This window comes from Phaethon aethereus (assembly GCF_964289735.1).
Source record: "Phaethon aethereus genome assembly, chromosome: 3".
Classification (NCBI taxonomy): domain Eukaryota; kingdom Metazoa; phylum Chordata; class Aves; order Phaethontiformes; family Phaethontidae; genus Phaethon; species Phaethon aethereus.
This window is the reverse complement of record NC_138576.1, coordinates 126,223,155-126,244,053: the sequence shown is the minus strand read 5'-3', so window position 1 is coordinate 126,244,053 and position 20,899 is coordinate 126,223,155. Positions and strand designations below refer to the sequence as shown.

General features: G+C 50.9%; 1 protein-coding gene across 3 annotated transcripts in view; it reads right to left on the bottom strand.

Moving 5' to 3' along the window:
* BCL11A (BCL11 transcription factor A) overlaps window positions 1-18,993 on the bottom strand; it is a gene marked incomplete at its 5' end in the record, with an annotated part of 73,370 nt that extends 54,377 nt beyond the window's left edge. For 2 of the 3 annotated variants that reach the window (XM_081998187.1, XM_081998186.1), the window contains 2 exons: window positions 13,163-13,492; window positions 18,939-18,993. In XM_081998187.1, coding sequence (XP_081854313.1) covers window positions 13,163-13,492; window positions 18,939-18,993 — 385 coding nt within the window. Of the gene's footprint in view, window positions 1-13,081; window positions 13,493-18,938 lie in introns of all 3 variants that reach the window. The other variant, XM_081998185.1, reaches the window with a different exon arrangement.
* Window positions 18,994-20,899: the final 1,906 nt, after the last annotated feature.

Below are 20,899 nucleotides of genomic sequence, written 5' to 3'. Positions count from 1 at the left end.
GACTGCACCTTCCCCCTTTCAAGGTCTGCTTGTTGGTTTTACGTTTCGGTGCATGGACGAGAGGGAGAGGAGGAAGGTGGGAGAGAGAAAAGTTGTTCCCATTCCTGGCTCCCTGAACAAGACAGCTCTGCTGGGGCGGCCCATCCTGGTCCCGCTCCCGCTCCTCCCCTCGCCGTGCCGGGGGCTCCTCTGCCGCGGTTTACTGATTTACAGAACCTTGGTATGTGAATGGCAAAAATTCCTTGGCATAAGTATATGTTTGCTGATCACATTTCAGATCATGTGTTGTTCATTATTATGACTTGCTCAGAAACAGTTTGCTACAGTTATGTGGGTTTGCCTTGGATATTTTTTCCTCTTTTAGTACATTGAAAACAGCAAGGGCGGGGGGGGGAGCGAATGAGAAAATGTTTTTTGTGTCTATACACTACCTCAACAGCTATTTAAAAAAATTACGGAAAGGAATACACAATATTCTAGGACAGGGAAGCAAAGGGGAAAGGAAATGAGATGAACAAATCGTTTCTTAAAGACCAATGTAATGTCAAATTCTGAAGTGGAATATTTTCCTTTGGATGTGTATGGAATTATATGTGGATGTGATACTTAGACACTTCTGAACTGTCTAAAAATACATCCAGCCAAACCGATGCATTGAATTTAATCTGGTGCATTATTTAAGCAGCTAGAATAGAAGGTCTTTTTGCCAGGCAAGGCACCAGTGTGAGTACTATCTGTAGCACAGGGCAGCAAGTCCAGGACACATTTATTTCTAAAAATACTACCCCTTGCCTTCTGCAGAGAACTTTTTTTTCCGAGTCCACATTCTGGCAATTAGAAAAGCAAGTATGGCATCGCTCGAGGAAAAAATAAACAAGGGTTTCCAAACAGGGCAGCGTTTCTCTTTCACCTGTATTGTAAAACTCCGATTAATTACAGAGAGTTTGCTCTGAACTCCTCCAGCGATTTACCCCCACCCTAGCCCGCAATGGGAGATGGTACAAGCGGGTTTTCCTTCACCGCATAGGTAACCTGGGCTCTCTCCTCCCCGCACCCGGCGCAAAACACGAACACTTACTTTTTTGTCATTTTCATATAGTAAATTATCCATTAGATTTCATCATATCTTACCAAAGCAATTACATCAAGAAAATGATAGCGCGTGTGGAATCAATTATGCATGCACTTGGCCACAGACCAAAGGCTATGAAGTCGGAGAGGGCAGAAGCGTTCGACACACACAAATAAAAAGCCCCTGGATCTCGCAGATGGACCCCATCAGTTCATCTTACTGCCGAAAAAGTTCATGCACTTAATAATTTATTTGTGTTCTGGATACTGTTTCCCAGCTGAATATTAACAACTTTGAACTGAACCATGCTTTTAGCATGGTATGGGTGGAAGTCATGGAAGGGCAGTACTAGGTCTCCTCTGAGGTTAAAACTATACTTCCGTTCCTCCCAGAATGGTCATTTTCCCTCTCTCTTTATTTTCTTTCATTAAGCAGTTCCTTTAATCAGGGTATACATTTCACCCTCCCGATGCGTCTTCTTACCCGGTGATAAACTCTCAAACCAGAGTTGAGCATCAATTACCAAAGACGGACAACTGAACGGACGAAGCAAAGGCGAGGGCCCGATCTCGCAGCCGAGACCCACGGTGCTGCCGGCACCAGGGCTGGATGGACGGGGACCCAAGGGCAAAGCCCCAGCCAGGCAGGAGGGGTGGCAGACAGCCTGCGGCGGTGGCCGGGCACGGATGCCCGGGCAGGTTACGAGAGCCGGGCAGGCTTCCAGCCAGGCTGCTCCCAGTTTCCCCTCCCAACTCCCAAGGAGGGTTGGACGATTAAGACCTTGCCCAGGCAGGCAGGAGGAAAAAGACCCTTCCTTGCGAGGAGGCAACTGGAAGACTCGACTGGAAGAGGAGCAGCGCCGACAGCACGACTTGCTCCTACCAACGGGGCGCTCCCTCCCCGGTGCAAGCGTCCCCCAAACGCAAAATCTCCGCCCGAACGCCAACAGCAGCTTCGCACACGCGTGCAGCGCAGGATCAGGCCCGGGGCACGTGTCTTCAAGGCTGGTCACGAAAAGAGGGGTCTGCCGTATCCTGCCCTGCCGTCACCTCTCCCTTCTGCCCAGGCAACTCCGGATCACGGAAAATAATTCTTTTCTATCCATACATACAGAATTTTTTTTTAAAGGAATGTCTCCCCCAAATGGGAACAATTTCCTTCTACACTTCCAACCAAGTGTACTTAACATTAAAAGAGAACTGATAGAACATATTTAATTACTCAAGGTTAGACTCCTAATTCCTCAATTCACTAAAGGAAACTTGGCAAGAAGATGCATCATTTTGCTGCTTTCTACTGGAGCATCTGAGGGAGAAGAGCCACTGAGGCAGCTAATACACAAAACATGATCAAAAGTGATTAACAACAGCTTCATATGCAAATTGCATTAATGAAGGAGTGCAAAGTCATCATGTAAATTAAATATGTCAAATCTCTTGGTGAACTTTCAATCTTGAGAAGAAAAAACACCGCTTTAATTTTTTTACATCATCAATTTTCCAAGATTGAAAATCTAAGAATCTTGGTGCTATAAAACAATTTTCACCTTTTTTTTCTCCTTCAGCAGCCTGACAGGCTGGCCTGATGTGTGCCGAATGCACATGTTAATAGGCCAATCAAAAATGCAAAACAATTCGCAATTACTGCAAGGACCTAATGGTCATTAGAATTTACAACTAGGTAATGAACTAAAGTCTGCCCACACCATGCATATTCATAAAGCAATTTAGCCTTTGAAGATTAAAGAAGTGCTTAAAATTCAAATGAGCTTTAGCAAATTATCAGTAAGATTCATCCAAAAAGCAAAAGGGTTTTTCTTCCTGCGATTTCCTTATTTTTTTAATGCAAAATTGTTGTATCTTCCAGACCGAGCTTCCACTAAACACAGGGCTCCAAGTCAAGCCAAAGGGGCTGGAGACAAACAGAGGCAGAAAACATTGTTATGGACTTTGTTCAGAAAACTAAGCCCTTAAGAGCCAAACCTATCTCTAAACATGGTAATTTATCAAAAGCAGCACAGACTTGCTCATAGGCAGTATTGTGTGCCGCTCTCCGAGAGCAGATTAACAAGATTTCCGCCACCCTCCAAAAAAGCCTTTTTCCCCTCAAGTCACATCTTCCGTGTAAACAGCAAACGTATTATAAAAACATTATTTTCATCAAAGTGCAGCAGCATTAATTTTAGGAACTCGCTGCATTTAAAAAGGAGGGATGAAAAGATCTCCGCGCCGGAGCGTGCCACCGAGAAAGTCGCTTTGCTGCCAGGGAGCGAAGCCGCCGCCGAGAGAGAGAGAGGGGAGTTTGCGGGGGGACCGCTCAGCGCCGGCGGCCGCGCGCAAACTTGGCTCCGCGCTCGGCCGGCCCCGTCGGGGCCTGATCCTGCCGGCACCTCCTGCGGCACCCCGAAGGGCACGGAGGAGGGGAGCCCCGGCTTTGCCAGCGACCCCGGAGGCGAGAGGAGGTTGGGGAAGGAAGGCTGCATCGCCTTCCGACTTTGAAGGATGAATGAACGTTCAAATGATTTCTATTCCCACCTCCCCAGCCTTCCCCAACCTCATGGCTTCTCTCACCCGCGCCCCTGCAGAGCAAAAAAGAGGATGCCCGAGGCCGTGCTAACGCCCCGTTTTTTTAACCTTTATTAGACAGAACGGGACCCGGTGCCACACGACAGCCGCACCGGCAAACATCGGTATCAGCCACGAGTCCCCGGTTTTGACCGACTCCCCCCAGCACCAACGTTACTTCACGAGAGCAGAGTTCAGGGAGGGCCGATATGGGATGTGCCAGCATAAATCAGAATTAGATTAAAAACAAAAGTTTAGAAACTACTGCCGGGTCGCCAAGCTGTTCAAGGCCACGTCTCCCAAACTGCCTTCAAGTCATCTCCCCATTAGGAGATTTTGTTTTCCCCCCACTTCTTTCACTGCTTCCGGAGACGGCACACGGACGTAAAAACCACTGCACTGGGCTCTGAGGATTCCTTAAAATAAAGCAATTAACTTATTTCCAGGCTCCAGCGAGCGATCGTGACAGCCTCCCCCCGGCAGAAAGTGGGAGCCATGGTCCCTGACCCCCAGCCAACACAAAAGAGGCAGCCCCAGCACAATGCCTGCTGTCAGCAACTGAATTATTTTTATACAGGAATTTTTATCTCTATTGTACAAACAAGTATGTGTCTGTGCTGACTTGTTAAGCAATCCACTTGTATGTAGAATAAGATTTTTTTTTTCTCTGCTACCAGTCACACAGCTCTAAGATCAGAAGAAATACATACTCTTTGAAGCTCCTCAAATGTTTTAGTTAAAAGGACAGCAGTTGTTTTCAAAGATCCAAGAGTATCTTTATCAGAATTTAATTTTGCCTTATTGATTTTTCCTAACGTAACACAAATTTAGCACAGGACAGTTTATAGTTTACTACAAAATAATACAGCCTCTAAATATTCTTTCGGGAGGTAATACTCTCTTCTCCAAATGCATCCCACTGCGTTTTACCTCCTCGAAGAGAACAAGGCTCCGCAACTACTGTTTCTCTTCACACTACAACTATTTCCTAAACGTGAAAATCAGCACAGACAATAAAGAAAACACAGGGAAAAGCCCCTGGCCCTCTCATGCAGTAAATGCACCACGCACTCGCTGTGCCCTGGCTGAAGCACGACAGCTTTGCTGATATATTCTCTTGCTCCAGAAAGAATAAACTCAGCAGCTAAAATGCAACGAAACCCAAACGACTCATGCAATGTCCAGAAAAAAACAGCTGTGATGCTGTAGCGAAGTAATGCCGAGGTGACAAATTAATTGCTGGGAATGTGGAGGGAGAAGGGGAGCATTTTTTTTTTTGCATTTTGTATTTTGCTGCCCGCTAAATCAATGAAGTGAGCAATGAATGCAAAATTCAACTCCTTATTTCCTAAGGAGTGAGGAACCCTAATGTGTGTTTATTTTAAAAAGGTTATAGTTGTTGTAGTAGTAGTAGTAGTAGTAGTAGTAGTAGTAGTAATAATAATAATAATAATATTATCCACAACAACAATAATAACACCACTGAAGGCAGGGCTCTTCTTTAAGCCTTTGTTGTTCAGCAGTAATTCCATTGTTTATTTAGGCAGAGGTTTTTCTATCTGAAGCTAAGATCAAATTGTAGGTGTAATTGTTCAGCACTTATGCAAAGCAGGGGGAGGATGGAAGCAGAAAAGTCCTTGGTTTAGACTGACCGAAGCTCCCCGGGTCTCCCTCCTCCAGCACCCGCTCCGGTGCAAATTCAGCACCCTCGGAAACTGCTTCAGACCTCAACACCACCCCGCCAACGCCTACCTGGAAGGGCAGAGTTGAAGCACCGCTTCTCCTCGACAGCTATTTCACAGGGATATTAAGCCTCATTTCCTTGACGGTAATGCAGTTATTTGGTTTTTGCTTCTAGCCTCCAGTCTTGGTGTTTTAGCTATTTAGTGCGAAACACAAAAATCTAAGCTCGAGCTGAGCTCCATACCCATCAAATAGGGGAAAGTGGTGGGGGTTTTTAACAGCAACCTGTTCAGGTAAAAAGTTCCAGCAGAATTGTAGCAGGCAAGCGGGGAGAGGTCTCCGGGGAGAGCAGAGAGAAGAAACACTTTGGTGCACTGTCTGCAAACCCAGAATTCAGCAGCTTTTTTTGGCAGCCAATTTGTTTCAAGTGTTTTGTTTCAGGAAACGTATGTATTTTTCTTTGTGCATTTTGTGGATTTACTACAACCGCTCCTGACAGCTGTTGATTCAGTTAAATGAGCACATTATTAAAAATCCTCTAACGTCCGCGCGCTGAAAAACAGACGCCTTTGGATGGAGCTGAAGATCTGACCCCAGAAGAAGACGCAAATGAGACCTCTGTGAAGAGCATGTACGGCCTGGGCTGTGCCTGCAGCCGGGGGGCAAAGGAGGCTCCAGCCCCTCTTTGTGGTGGCTCAATTTTCTTTGTTTTGACCAGACCAGATACTAAAAAACAATTAAGAGCAAAGCAAATGATCCCAAGTATGAAAAAATAAATGTTTGCTAATACTCGCAAAAATTACATGCCCAGCAGGCTGGCGTTAACATGTTTCAAGTAATTCTGCACTGTGCCCCATACTTTGTTTTCTTTCCTTACTTCCTAGCCAATTTTGCAGAGGAAGAACACCTATACGAAACGAGGAGGGAAAGAAGCGGATGCTTTCATTTTGCTTTAGATCAGAGACAAACAAGAATGCAAACTGTGGCATACTGAGTATTTTTTTCCACCGCTGTCATTCACACTAGGCTGTTGAAGTTTTATACAATTCCCCAGCCCGGCTGCATATTAAGCTGGCTGTGTACAGCTTTATTATAGCGTGGTGGTGGGGAAACATTAATATTCCTGTGTTGCATCTGACAGGACATTTACATGCGCCCATCTGAGCTCACACCTGAGAGCTGCTCCGAGGTACAGTAGCTGTGCTCCGATTGTAAAGGCAAATGAAGAACACAAATTCCCTGCTGGGATCGGGGCTGACCTCACCACACCCCACACCGCAAACCTTTCCCTTGCCAACCCGAGGCAATGCCACCTCCGAATGAAGAATGAGCTGGGGAGCAGCCACCAAGTTACCAGCCCTCGCGGAAGAATTGCCAAAAACCTCGCTGAAATATTTTAAAGATGCACGGCGAGTGCAGCTGGCCAATAAAGGTTGGGAAACAAACTCGCTGAACCCCGCGCGGGATGCGTTGCATACTAAACCCAATTAGAAAGACGGGGAGGATGTTTATGGGCTTCAAGATGGGTTTAGCATTAACACAGGAGGGTTTGAATAATGTGAGCGCTCGGTCTGCCTGTCCAGGAGGGTCCGCAGTCACCGGTCCGGCTCCTGCAAGCGTTTAAGCACGCAGGTGATGTTCGGTCCGCGTCCGGTGGGGCAGAGCTCACCCAGGATGGGGGCCCTAAAGAGCAAACTGGGTTTCATGGAAATTCGTTACGAAACGGAGAACAGATCACCCCAACCGCTCAGGCAGTTTGTGGGTCCGTTAATGTGCCTGTTATTTTTAAAAGTGTGTTAATAAATCACAGCAATCCATGTACTGGTATCAACCATCGTGGGCCCAAGCCTGCTATGCCCGACGTTACCAGGAGGCAGGCTGGAGCTACTGCGTTTGTACAACGTGAGATAAAATATGTTCATTAGCTCAGGAGGGGGAAAAAAAAACCACAACAAAACCACCCAATGGTTAATTTTAGGGCCAGGCTACCGGTACGAATATAGGTCTTAATGTCTTAACATATATGAGCTCGGCATATTTTATGAACTTGTGTGACATCCCAGAAGCTGACACCTAAAATAGAGCCCTCCCGGACAGAAGCTGCGTTCAGATGCCTGCCAGGCTGAAAAGACGACCTCCCTGGACCCGCAACATCGCTGGCAGCACCACAACCCGAACAAAATCACAACAAGCAGAAAGGTAACGAGAGATCCTCGGCGATTAGCTTTTAAAAAAAAAAAAAAAGAAAAGAAAAAAAAAGTGGCAACGTGCCAGGCCATGTCCAGCTTGATGCTGAACGCCTTTTATCGTACAAAGCTGGTACTATTGGATATAAAAACAGACCGAAGCTTGAAGGGAATTTTTTCCAAAAAATGTCTGTAATGAGGATGCATGCAGGCAAACAACTGGAGGCTGAACTCCCGTTGCCCGACACTGCCTTGCAAGCCTCTTTAATCGTCTCTATTATTTGAATGAAATAAGAAAGAGCTCGTGGGCTGAGGGTTGCATATACAAAACGGGGTGATGCTAATAGGCCTCCTCCTCTTTAAAGGAGGCATTACCAAATTATGGGAATGTTTAGGGAAGACTTTATTTCTCCCATTAGGCTAATTAGAAGGTGTTTGATTTACTCCCTGCCTCAGTTTCCATCACTCGGCACCCGTTGTTGGGACTCGCTGCACAGAGCCTTGCGTTTATTACGCGCATTATTTTCAAAGCTTTCGGCACGTGATGCTAACGTGCACCTTTTCAGATCTATACGAAGTTTAACACGTGCCGGGCTGCCACTTCAACCACAAGCATTTTGGTTGCAGCGATGCTTCTGCCCGTAGTGAGCTCCACAATTAAATGTCCCATCCAATAGGAGAAAGAATGCAAACCCTATTTCTCATCCTCTAAACCAGAAGATCTGATTTGCAGAAAACAAAAAAAACCAGAAAGACCCAGGGCACTGCAACGTTCCGACGCTCCCCTGGAAGGATCACGCTGAGGCAGAGGAAAACTTTCTACCCCGCTTCTGTGCTTCGAGTGAACTCATATTTGCGTTTCCCGTCAAGAGCCATTTTTACATTAACGGTCTGTAACAGCGGGGAATAGGAAAACCAACACAATCTTTACCTCGTACAAAGGATGGTATTGGTGTCACGTGTTCTCTTCTTCAAAAACTGTTATTTCTAAAAGGCAATGGGGAAAGCTGAGAAGCTACTGACTCTTCCCTGTATCCCCACGAGAGCAGCGTTAGAGCAACTTTCTGATCCCCCACATTTTTTACATTTTTCCCCCCCGAGAAGTAAATTTCACAGCCGCACAGGCCACCGCCTTTAATTAAGCTTTCAAAAGTCTTCTGACAATGCCAACAATTGCAAGACACTTCTGGAGCTCAATCATGCAATCATCGTGACACTTCTATTTACAATTTGTCTTAGAAAGAGTTTCTCTGACATTGTACTTTGACAAAACAGCCAAGCTGCCGGTTCACAACCTTTCTCTGTCTTATTTACAAATACAGCTTGTACGCAGGGCTCCGAATCTCGGGAGTGGGAGCCTTCGGGTAGCACCCTCACTATTTTTCCTGCCCGCGACTCTTTTACTGTGCTCTCAGTTTCTTCGTATGGGAAAAACAGATAGAATTTGACTCCAAATTATTTTCATATTCCTTTTCCACCCCCCTCTTTTTTTTAAGTTTTCATCTTATTGACCAGATGCAATGCTAACTACTCAATGCGGACGTCAATAATTTTTTGTCTCCAGAACAAAACAAAATAATAAGGAACCGCAATTTACAACCCACAGAATTTATAATGGCAACTACTAATAACAGCCCAGGAAAATTTCTGTGGTGTAATGACTACTCAAAGGCATTACCTCCCAAGAACTGTAATAATCAAATGTACTTGGTCCAAAATTTAGTACCAAATCATGTCCACCTTCCCCCGATTACTGCAGACAGAGGGTTTTCTTACGTTATTTTCCCACGTGTTTTATTTGAACGCCACAAGCAGCTTGAGAATAAAGGATTCGAGCGGTAAAAATGACCTCCCCTCTTCCTCCCCTCTTCGCACAGTAAATACAGCATCTGCAGATACACACTCGGCATTATAAAGGGGAATATGCAGCAGCACTCCGAAGTGTTCCTCGAACTGAATCCAAGTAACATTTAAGATCCTTCCTCACCCAAAAAAACAACCTTTCATTAATTCCCTCGGATTTATACATTCAACAAACAAACCGCTAAAACCTGACACCGGCGGACAATAAATATTTCTTGGGCCTTTTCAATAAGTGAACAGCAATTTTACATTCACTGATCTCTAGATACTTCAGTTAATATTTCTCCCTATTGTAAAATATGAGAGCGGATAACTAAAGCCCTGCCGTAGCACTCACTGCAAATCACAAGCTGCCGGTATCTGGTGGTGAGGCTTTGACATACATATTGATGAAAGCTGCCTCATTGGACCCACACAACATATCCTATTAATTTTCAGTTAAATTTATGACATTTCAGCTATAGCACTGGATCAGCATCACTCAAAATTTTATAGCAAGTCAAAGCTAGGCGCAGGCAGACACCCACACGGCAGACAGGTACGCATGCCTGCACCTATATGGATCTCACAGCTGCTGCACAGGTTGCGTATATATGCATACAAGCTCTTGTAATCATCCCCGTCTCTGGAAAACGGTGAGGATAAAGACCAGCCCATCGCCGGTTAAAATAGACATCATTTCTCCCTGCATTTGAATGGCTCGCTGCCTCCTTCCTTGTCTTTAGATGAGCCCATCCTTAACCACTGCTTGTCTTAAGATGCTCTTTTACTGTAACACACCGACTTACAGACTACAGAACTGCAGACAGAGCTAGCCTATAGCACCTCTGTATCCAGAGCTGACCTGTAACACCTCCTTCAGCCTAACAACTAATTGGGGACATTTCTACATTGCTACTAAATACGTATTTTCCGGTCTCTTACCAGAAAGAATCACTTCCCTCAACTCCTGTATATTTTTCTAAAGGCAGCCTCTGTTCTTTTTTTTTCCCTTAATTACACACTCGTACCCTTTTGCATTTTGCATCCTTGCACAGAAATCAGGTATATCAGAATATACCAGAACTGGAAGAGCCCGAGGTTTGCTGCAGGGGCTTTCCAGAAACCTGAACTCCACAACCCATTCATTCCCAGACCCTCACCAGCAATTTTACTGCCAGACCCCACAATCTCCTGGCCACGGGTCACACCAGCTATTGTCACACCTCTTTGGGATATCAGGGAGCTAAACTCATCCAAGTGAAAGGGGAGATGAAAACACAAAGGGGAGGGACAGCACAAGACCCCGTAACTCCTGGCGCTCCTTCCCTCCCTCCCGCAGACCGGCTGCACTTCCCACCACAGGGAACAACCAGGGGACCCCAGTGCCCCTCGGCTCTGTCCTGGCCACGCAGGAGAAGACCTGTGCTCTTGGACCTCCCATCCGCGGGCATGGCTGGGCTCCACCACGCAGAAAACTCGGGGCAGGAGATGCCCAGGCAACTGCAGCTCGGTCTCTACTCGCAACAGCGCTCATGGCTTGCGCCATGGACCCGAGCCCGCTCCCTGCCAGGCCCATCTGCACAGCAAAGGCGATCCCTACGTGTAAGACTAAGCAGGATCAGGCCCCTGCCAATGTGCACCTCTCCTTACCCATTGCCCTCCGCTCACCGAGCCATTTAAAGTCAGTTAAAACCACAGCCTTTGCTGCATTAACGGCCCTGTGACATCGTGCGAGGCCAAATCCTGCTCGCTTCATGTCACCCGCGCCACGCGGAAGCATGATTTGGCTCGCCGAGTCTCCCGCGCCAAACGAGTTACCGGAGCAAAACCCTCAGCTGAGGAGTCTCCCCTCGTGCAGAACTCCCTGGCGTGGCCGTCCCTCCGGCCAAGGGACTGATACGGGGCCACGGGGAGGAGAGCGGGTTTAGTTCTTGCTTGACAGACACTGTGTTTTGTCTTTTCAACAGAGCGGCGCCGTACGTAAATACAGCGTTACATCATACTGCCGCTCCTCCATATTTGGTGATTTAGTATGGCTCCAGAGCTCGGAAGACTACAAACCCCTTCCGCCAGGCTCCCGCTTCATTAATCACGCCCTGTGCTTCTGCTCGTTTTCCGTCAGATCGCAGGCAGCACATGGAAATGGGCACTGTCCTCTACCACTCTAGGGAAAAAAAAAACCACCACCTTTAACATCCGTGGCTGGGAAGTGCAATATGTGGAATTACTGGGGTTTTTTAAGTCTCTCTCAAAATGTAGCCTAGCAGTAGCTGAGCCTCTGCTTCCTCTTAAACATACGTATATACATGTACTCAAAGTAATACCTATTACTCTGCAGAACTAGTATATACCCAATCACATTACGTATGCATGCGTACGCACAGGGCTTTGCATATATATACACCCATATGTGGACAGACGCGCGCGCGCCAATACATATTTGCTGCCACCGCAAAACCTTCAAAACTACAGCTCTCCAGTCTGATTTGCCGGCTGGTTTGGAGGCCAGGGAGGCTGCGGGAGTATCGCCCTGAACCTCCCAGCGCCTACTGCCCTATTATGGTTTAACTTTGTGGCCAAAGCGAGCCCAAGACAAGCTCCAGCACGTAATGTGATGATGTACTGTGCCTCTGACAACCCCAGGCGGTTCTGTGGGCTCCCCAAAGTGAGGTACCGGCCGTGCCACATCCCAAACATCGCTGGGAAGGGGGTTTGAAACGGGTTCAGGCATTTGTTGGCATCGATACGCTGCGGTCTCGCCTTTTTCAACCGGTAGTATTGGCGTGGTTTGAAGCGATTCGCAATGCTCGCTGCAAATGGGTAGTACTCTTGTTTACTAGCAGGATTTTAAAAGCAGAGCATGCCTTGCTATACTCCCAGGGCTCTTCTTTCACATAGTACACTCTATTCTTTTAACCTCATTTGTGAAAATATCTGCACGGCGAATGGCTTTCCGATTTAAAAAAAAAAATACAAAAAATTATGCTAAGAAATGGAATTATTTACCCTTTTTTTAAAAAATTACATTTCATATTGTTTGCTGCACAAAACAGAACTCTGCCTTGGACATTTGTACGGCTGACATGTGGTTGTGTAAACCGCAAACAAAATCAAGATACATCTGTCAAAACCACATCAGAGACAAGAGAGAGCACAGCGAAGCATTTATCATTTGGCTGAGGAGGCAGGCTGCAGAGAGCGGCCTTTCCTGTCAAACCAACCTTTTGAAATTTCCAACATGCCCTTAAACTTTTCGAATAAGCATGTCTGTGCGCTTCAGCAACTGCCCTCTCTACTCTGGCCTGGCCAGTCCAAAATGGCATCTTAAAGTCAAGGTCGGTGGTGTCACTTTGCCATGGGGCTGTGTTTAATTACAGTCCATACGCTGACAGCCAATATGGAACCAAGGCTGGCTGATGCTCGGTTAACTCTTTCACCCCTGACTTTGCCACAGCCTCGAAAGCTCCTCGCTTTATCGCGCGGCAGGCTCTGAAATCCCCTCCTGCAGCGCTACGGCAGGCGAGACACCGGGAGACGGTGACTACAATACAGGCAAATCACGAGAGCAGCCTCAAACAATACCGTTAGAAATACCGGCTGGCACGGCACGTGCCTGTTGATCCTGCCTCTGCGCAGGCACTAGGAAATACCGGTCCTGCGCTCACCACTAACCAAAGGCAGGGTATTTAACACGTCGGCCGTCACGGCGAGCAGAACAGAGAGACAGACACGGCAGTTTACAACTGCGAACACGCTACGTTGCAACTGAAACAAAAAGAAAGTCGCAAACACTTCTCCTCGCTTTAATTTACCTGCTATATGTTCCTGTTTAGGGCAAATTCCTCTAGATGACGTTGATAAACAATCGTCATCCTCTGGCGTAACCTGGATGCCAACCTCCACGGGATTGGATGCTTTTTTCAGCTCACTTGGTGAGGGTGAAGGTGGCTTATCCACAGCCTTCTCTAAGCAGAGACTGCCATTGCATTGTTTCCGTTTGTGCTCAATAAAAATAAGAATGTCCCCCAACGGGAAGTTCATCTGACACTGGCCACAAGTGAGGAGGTCGTGGTCCCCTTCCGGAGCTCCCAATGTGCCATGTTCAGGTTCGTCATCAGTGAGAATGGCTTCAAGAGGTTCGGCTGCAGTTTGAGAAACAAAAGGAGAATCATTAGAGCTCTCGGGAAAGGCACCGGGCGCGGGGGGGGGGGGCCGGGGGGGGGTGTGTGGGGTGAGGAACACTTCGAGCCCCTTCTTCACCCTGCTCACAACGTCCGCCTGCTCCCCCCCAACTAAACCCATGCAACGCGGCTATTAGCACGGCAGCGAGGAGATGAACTCATCAGTTACAGGGAAGAGATTCTGGAGAAGCAGCTGTAGCACGCGGAACTCGGAGAGCGAGCGCTGCAACTGCCTCTCTGCTCCTACACGAGGACAAATTTCTGACTCAATTGAATGATTCGGTGGTAAAATTAAATGAATAGGCTGAAAGAATACACTGCAAAACTCTTGTGGCACTACGAAGGGAAGCAAATACAGTGGTTCATTGCCAGATGTATTATTTATGTATACGCATTCAAGGCTAAAAGCACTGCACACGCTCTCTCACATACACATGGGCGTGTATTTTCCACCAGCCAGACCTACTTTCTAAAATTCAGAAGCCTGAACTACGCGGGTGCAGACATAAGGTGTTTCAACATACAGATATTGCTTATTCCCTATACAGGCCGTGCAGGTAGCATGCGTGTGTGTAAAAGAAAAGAGAGGGAGAGCCAGACCGCGTGGCCGCACACACCCAGGCACCAACATACGGGGCACATATAGCCCTTACAACGCGCACACGTACGTATACGTCTGCATTTGTGTCGCTATCCCTATCAGCCGGTTTGCGGCTTCCAATTTAAAAATTCGAAAGCCAGGAGTTATTCGTGGGGAAGGGAAGGGACGAGACAAATAAAGAAAGAAATGGCAGGGACCAAAATGAGAGAACGCAAGTGCAGCAGAAATGCCTGTGGGGCGGGGGGGAAGCACCTCTCACTTTTCAGCTACTCCTCAGGATTCAAATATCAAATTCACTACCAATTCCACCCAGAAATATTCACTGGATGGGGTATTTTTTAGTATGTAAGGAAACGAGGCAATTAGTCATTTTTCCTTTTTCTTCCTGAAGTAAAGGAATGCCTAAATTATCTGGAACGTGTTAGCACCGGTGGCCCTCAGCATCTAAAAATCAGCATGGCCAAGCGACTGCCACATTTCCTCACAACAGTGAGAAGCACCTTCTTTAAACTCAAAATACCCTGCCTAGTGTTGTCAAAGTTGACAAATTTTCTGAATGAGCTCCAAAAAGCTTCATTATGAGGCCATTTCTGCTCACAGAATCGTCAGTGGATGCTCTAACGAGGCAGACGCAGCACTCTCCTTTTTTTTCTGTTTGCCCTTTTTTTTTTTTTTTTTTGGTTAAGTTTTCAGAGAAATACCTTGGCAATCTGTGTGCATGCAGTCTCCATCACTATTGCCTTTCACGAGGGGAAAAAAAAAAATAAATACCAGCAGCGTGTTGGTGTCCCTCTACCTGCGCAATGCAACATGCACGCTAACAGCAGCAAGCAGGAGGAGAGAGTACTACAAACACAACCCACCTCAAAACACTGCCAGGTAACGCAAGCGAGACAGAATACAACTCCTAAACAGTTAATCAGCCTGACCTTCTTTAGCTGGCTGCCAATTTCACATTTAATGAACTTAAAGCCACAGAGAATCAAAAAATAGATTTTAATTTGACTGCACGATATTGGAACTGATTTTGATAAAGTGCAAAAATCCAGTGAACTCAGGTTAAATTTATTTCAACCCTACCTAGGCTGAATATTGAGGAGGAAGATCTGGAGTAGCTCCCAGTTGTGCTGCATGAAATAATATTGAAAGAGCACACTACCTCGCCGTACCTCAGCTCCAACTAGGACACGGGGATCCAGTCCATCGTTTCTTGCCTCTAGTACTACTTCTAATTTAATGTAAGGTCAACCACAGGAATATGAAGGTTACATTCGTATTAATAAAAACAATGTCTTAATCGCTGGGGTTTTCTTCTAAACTTACAGACCGACAAGATAAGACGCACAGCGTGCATTTCGCACTCCTCGGGAAGCCGGGAGAGGAGCAGGGTGTTCCTGCGGGATTGCAGGGCATGGCGGTTTTCTCCCCAGCCGTTCCTCGCGTTCGGACCGAGGGAGTAAATTATTTGCAGGACTAATTCCACCAGTAGCTCGCTGCACGCCGCAGACAAAGGTATTTTGCACATCTAACTTCTAGCTCACCAACTCTCTGCAGCAGAAGACACAAAATAACCCGTATTCCCCTTACAACTGGCTTAGCGAGGAGCTCTGCATAATCATTACTCAATTATAACGTTTTCCCACGGCCTGATTTCTTTCTGACGCTGTCAGTATTATTTAGCAGGGGAAGGTAACCCGCTGCTTCGACACTAGACAGTTAAAAGTAGCGCTAAACAAAAATAGACTTTGCTAAAGTCTGCACCGACTGGGCTGATTTACAATCAAAACCAGGAAATGAAGTGGTAATTCAGAGGTTGCTGATTACACCTCCACATTTCACCTAATTAATTTTATAGGAGGCAAAGTTCTTGAAAATAACAAGATGATCAAATGTACAGATATAAAACCTGTAACCTCAACATTTTCTATGCTCTTAACGTAAATTATTGCTAATTAACAAGAATTATATACTAACGTATGAAACACGCCTGGCACCGCGGTTCAAGACTGCAAAACGCTTGGCTCCCGACGGAGGCAGAGCCAGCAGAAAATATGTTTTTATTATTGCTGCTACTTTCAAAACCAAATATAAAATATCGGGTTTACAAAGAAAACGCCCAAACTGCAGTTCACCTGGTCCTGCCAGCGATTTTGCAGGATGCGTCTTTTCATTCTGGGGCAATCAAAATTCCCTGCCTGGGTCCCTAATCATCCGTCCCTATTTTTTCATGCAAATTGTCCTTCCACCAACATGTCTTTTCAGGTTTTTCCCCCCTCCCCTTCACCCTCCTACTCCCCCCTTCTTCCCCGTTCCCAGTCACCAAAACAACCGCACCGTCTCTCCGGCAAAAGCGGGATGGATTTTGGAGTGTCGGGAGAAAGGAGGTACTGGGGGTGATGCGTGGGGCGGGGGGAGAATCCCGCGGCACGGTGCCGTGGGAAGGATGGAAAAAAGGAGCTGCTTAATCCCAAGTTTGTGCCTTGGGCTCGAACGGTGCAAAGAGGGGGGGACCCGCACACTTGGGGGTACGGCGGGAACCGCCAACACCTTCCTGGGGGGGGAGCCCCGGGGAAGGCGAGCATCACCCGCTGCCTCCCGGGGCGAGCAAACTCCACGCAAAATTACGAACAAAGAAGGAAGAAGGGGGGAGGATGGGGGGAGGGAGCCGGGCGCCCTGTGAGGAGCCGGCCAGGTTCAAGTTCGCGGGGCTGCCCGGTTGTTTGATCTCGCGGTGCCTCCTAGCGACCGAAACGGGCGGGCAGCCCCGCTCCGCACCCGCCGCTCCGCTCCCCCGTTCCCCCCTCCGCAGTCTCCCGGCCCACCCACACCCCCGCGTTCCCCGTGGGAGGGAGCGCCCCACCGCCGCCCCTCTCCCCGGGCCGGTCCCAGCCGTCGCTCCCCGTCCCACGCGTGCGGAAAACTCCGCGCCGGCCGGCGGGAAGGAGCGGCCGGGGACACCCCCCTGCCGAGTCCGCCGCGATCCGCTTGCCACACACCCCACTCCCGGGGCATCCCGGCGCGGGGACAGGACGCCCCCCCTCAGGCCCCCCGTACCCCATTTGGGGGGTGCTGCAGCCCCTACCCCGAACGCAGCGCCGGGCACTTCAAAGGGAAAAAAAGCCCCGAGAAGGGGGGGAGGGGGAGGCGGACGGCGCGGAGAGGGGTGGGCGTGGGGCTGAGCCCCCGGCGCGCACACACACCCCACACACACCCACCCGGGTTTAGGGAAAACTTTCGGCAGAGCGGAGCGACGGGGCCGCGTTTCGCTCGGAGGCTCCGTGTGCGAACCTGGCTGGGAACGTCTGTGCAGCCGGGGGGGGAGAGGTCGCAGCGTCAAGTTTGGGGGTTCGGTTTGGGGTTTCTTGGTGGTTTGGTTTTGGGTTGGTTTTGGGGGTTCTTTTTGCGAAGAAGGAGCCGGGGATCGGGGGCAGAAAGAAATCGCCCTGGGTTTTCTGCCATCCCTGGGAGGGAACAAAACCCGCCGAGACTAATGGGGAAAAGAAAAGGAAAGAAAAGAGGAAAGGAAAAAAAAAAAAAAAAGAGAGAAGAAGGGAGGGAAAAAAACAGGGAGCGAGGAGAAGCATGCAGCATTTCCCCTTCCCCCCCAGCTCACCCCGAAGGGGATTTTTTTTTTTTTCTTTTTCCTCCCTTCCTTCCCACCCCCTCGCCCCAAACCTTTCCAGCTCGAGTTGCCTTTTGTTGTGCACAGAGCGCTCCCGCGTACCTCGCATCCAGCCCCGGCGGCGGCGGCGGCGGGAGGGCGGGAGGGAGGGAGGGAAGGCGGCAGCCGGAGAGTTTTTGTTGCGAACGGTGCGGTGGGGCTCGGGGTTGGGGTTTACTGGTTTGGTGGGTGGTTGTGGGGTTTTTTTCTCTCCCGGGGAGAGCGGGTTTGGTTTGGGGTTGAAAAGCGGCGGCGAGAAAGGGCCGCGCGAGTGGGTGCGTGTGCGTGCGTGTGCTCAGCCCGGGCTCGCTCTCGCCTGTGTTTGTTGGCAGGAGGCTCCCCGCACACGCGGTGCTTGTAAACATTCAGACACGAGATTTTTCCCAATCAAAATCCACTTCCACTTTTTTTTTTTTTTTGGGTTGAAAATCTTCCAAAAAATAGTAAGCGAGCGGGAGAACGCGAAGCGCAGGCGAGCAGGGAATCCCTCTCTCCCTCCCTCCCGCCTCGCCGCGGCTCCCTTCTCCCGCCCGCTGCCGCCCCCCGCCCCAGCCCGGGCCGGGGCCAGGTCGGGGCGGCGGGGAGCGGCGGGACGGCCACCCCGCGGCGGAGACAAAAGGGAAGCGGCGCGGCCCGGCCCGGCCCGGTTCCCCCCCTCCCAAGCCCGCCCCGGGAGCGGGCGAGGGGAAGGGGCGAGCCCGGCGGCAGCGGAGCCGCTCGGCCGGCCCGTCCGCGCCCGGTCAAGGTGTCCGGCGTCCAGCCCGCCGCTCCCGCCGGAATTTCTCTCCACTTTCGGTCGGTCCTGCCCCCGGCAGCCCCTCGCCGCCGGTGCCGCGACGAGAGCTGCCGCTCTTGCCGCCAAAGAGCGGGGAGAGGGCAGGGGAGTGCGCGCCGGCGGGCGGGGGCACGGGCGGAAAGGGGAGAAAAAGTGATCAAGGTGATTCAATTAAGAGAGGGAGAAATTAACCGGAATGCCGCTAATCCCCAACCGGCGTGGAGTTCTTTTTTTTTTTTTTCTTCCCCGACTCACTCTCACTTTTATTTTGGGGGAAAAAAAAATCCCCGCCCCCCCCTCACTCTCGCTCAAATTAAAAATTTAAATCCGTGAAAGGGAAATTAAATAAATTGCTCTCCGGGTTACTTACGTGAAAATTCCCGTTTGCTTAAGTGCTGGGGTTTGCCTTGCTTGCGGCGCGACATGGTGGGTTGGTGGCTTCGGTGGCTTGTGAGTCGCTCGGTTCACATCGGGAGAGACGGGTTAGAGAGGAAGGAGACTCCAGAGAAAATATCTTCATCAATGTCTTTTGACATCCAAAATAAATTAGAAATAATACAAAGATGGCGCAGGGAAGATGAATTGTGGGATAGCAGTCATGGCTTTTTTTTTTTTTTTTGTGCAAGGGGAAAAAAAAAAAGAGAGAGAGGGAGAGGGGGAGAGAGGGAGAGAGAGAAGGAGGGAGAGAGAGAGATGAAAAAAATGGCAAAAGCCCCCCTGAGCTGCAAGTTCAAGTGCGGACGTGACGTCCCTGCGAACTTGAACGTCAGGAGCCTGGATGGACAGAGACATACAAAACATGGGCAGGGCAAGCCGGGGAGAGGGGAGGAGGGAAGGCGAAGGCAACACCAATGGACACTCATCGGGGGCTGGACATGAAAAAGAGAGCAGGACAAGCCAATGGACAGTGCTCGCAGGGGGAGCGGGGAGGGGGCGCGGGGGGTGCCCGGCCGCACGCCGCCGAGTGGGGCCGGGGGTGGCCGGAGCCGCGAGTGGCGGCGGCGGCGGAGCGGGGGCAGGAATGGAGCGGGCAGAGGGGCTGGGGAGGGGGGGGAGCGCGCACGGCCGGAGAGGGACGGGAGGGAAGCGGGAGGGAAGCGGGAGGGAGGGCGGGAGCGGCGGCACACGCACGCACCCCCCGCGGGAGAGGCACAGGCAGCGGAGAAGCGAGAGGCAGGCGGAGCGGGCTGCGGGCGGGCTAGCGGCGGGTGTGCCGAGGCGGTGGGGGAGCTGGGGGCAGCCAGGTAGGACCGGAGACCACCCGAAAACCGGGGGAGGCGGGAGCCCATCCGGCTCCCGGCCTCCCCGCTCGGCCCCCTCCCCGGAGCCCCCTCCTCCGGGGAGCTGCAGCCCGGCCCCGCGGGGAGCCGAGCTGGGGGGCGGCGGGGCCCGGCCCGGCCCGCGGAAAACTTCGGCGGGGAGCGGCGGGCCGGGCGCCGCCGCCAAGCCGGGCTGCTGGCCGCGGGGGAGCCGCCGGCGGAGTTTGGCGGGCGATGAGGCGGCGGGCACGGGGCGGGGAGGAAGAGGAGGGCGGTGGGACCCCGGCGCTCTCCCTGCGGGCTCCGCGCTCCCTCTTCCTCCCACCAGCCTGGACACCCCCACCGCCCCGGCGGCGCTCGGAGCCCTGCCCGCAGCCACAGTCCCCTAACGAAAGCGAAACGCGGGGCCGCGGGCTGGCACGGCCGGCGGCGGGCACCGAGAAGTGGCTGGAGTTGGGAGGATGCGGCAGCGGCGGCTGCAACTTGGCCGAAAAGCGAGAAACGCGGCGGGCGCTGCCGGCCGGGGAGGGCTTCGGCTGCGGTGAAAAAGTAGCTGGGGAGGCGACCGGGCGTCTGGAGCCCAGCGCGGCTGCGGAGAGCGGGCGGGCCGGGGCCGCGGGGTGGGCGAGGGAGGCTCCGAGGGGCAGAGTCGTGCTCGCCCGTGGGGCGGCCGGGACCTGCTGGCGGGGCGAGCCGGGCAGCGCCGCCGGGCCGTATCGCTTCGGCGTGGGACGGCTTCAGCTTCCCGCCAGCAGCTCCCGCGCCCCCCCCCCCGCCGCCCCGCGTGGGGCTCCGCCCGCCGCCCCCCCGGTCAACCCCCCACCGCTCCCCTCCTTCAGACACGGACGAGCCCAGCCGTGCGTGTCGCCTCGGCAGCCGGGGATACTGACGGCGGGGTGGGGGGGGAGTGTGGAAAAGCAAATGCCTGTCCTGCGTGACTTTCCGGGGGGACCCACCCGCGGGTGGCAACAGCCAACCGCTCACGCCGCCTTCCAGAGCTGGCTGCCGGGTCCGGGCGCACGTATATCCCTGGGCGAAACGTATAGAAACAGGCGTGCGTGTGTACGGGAGA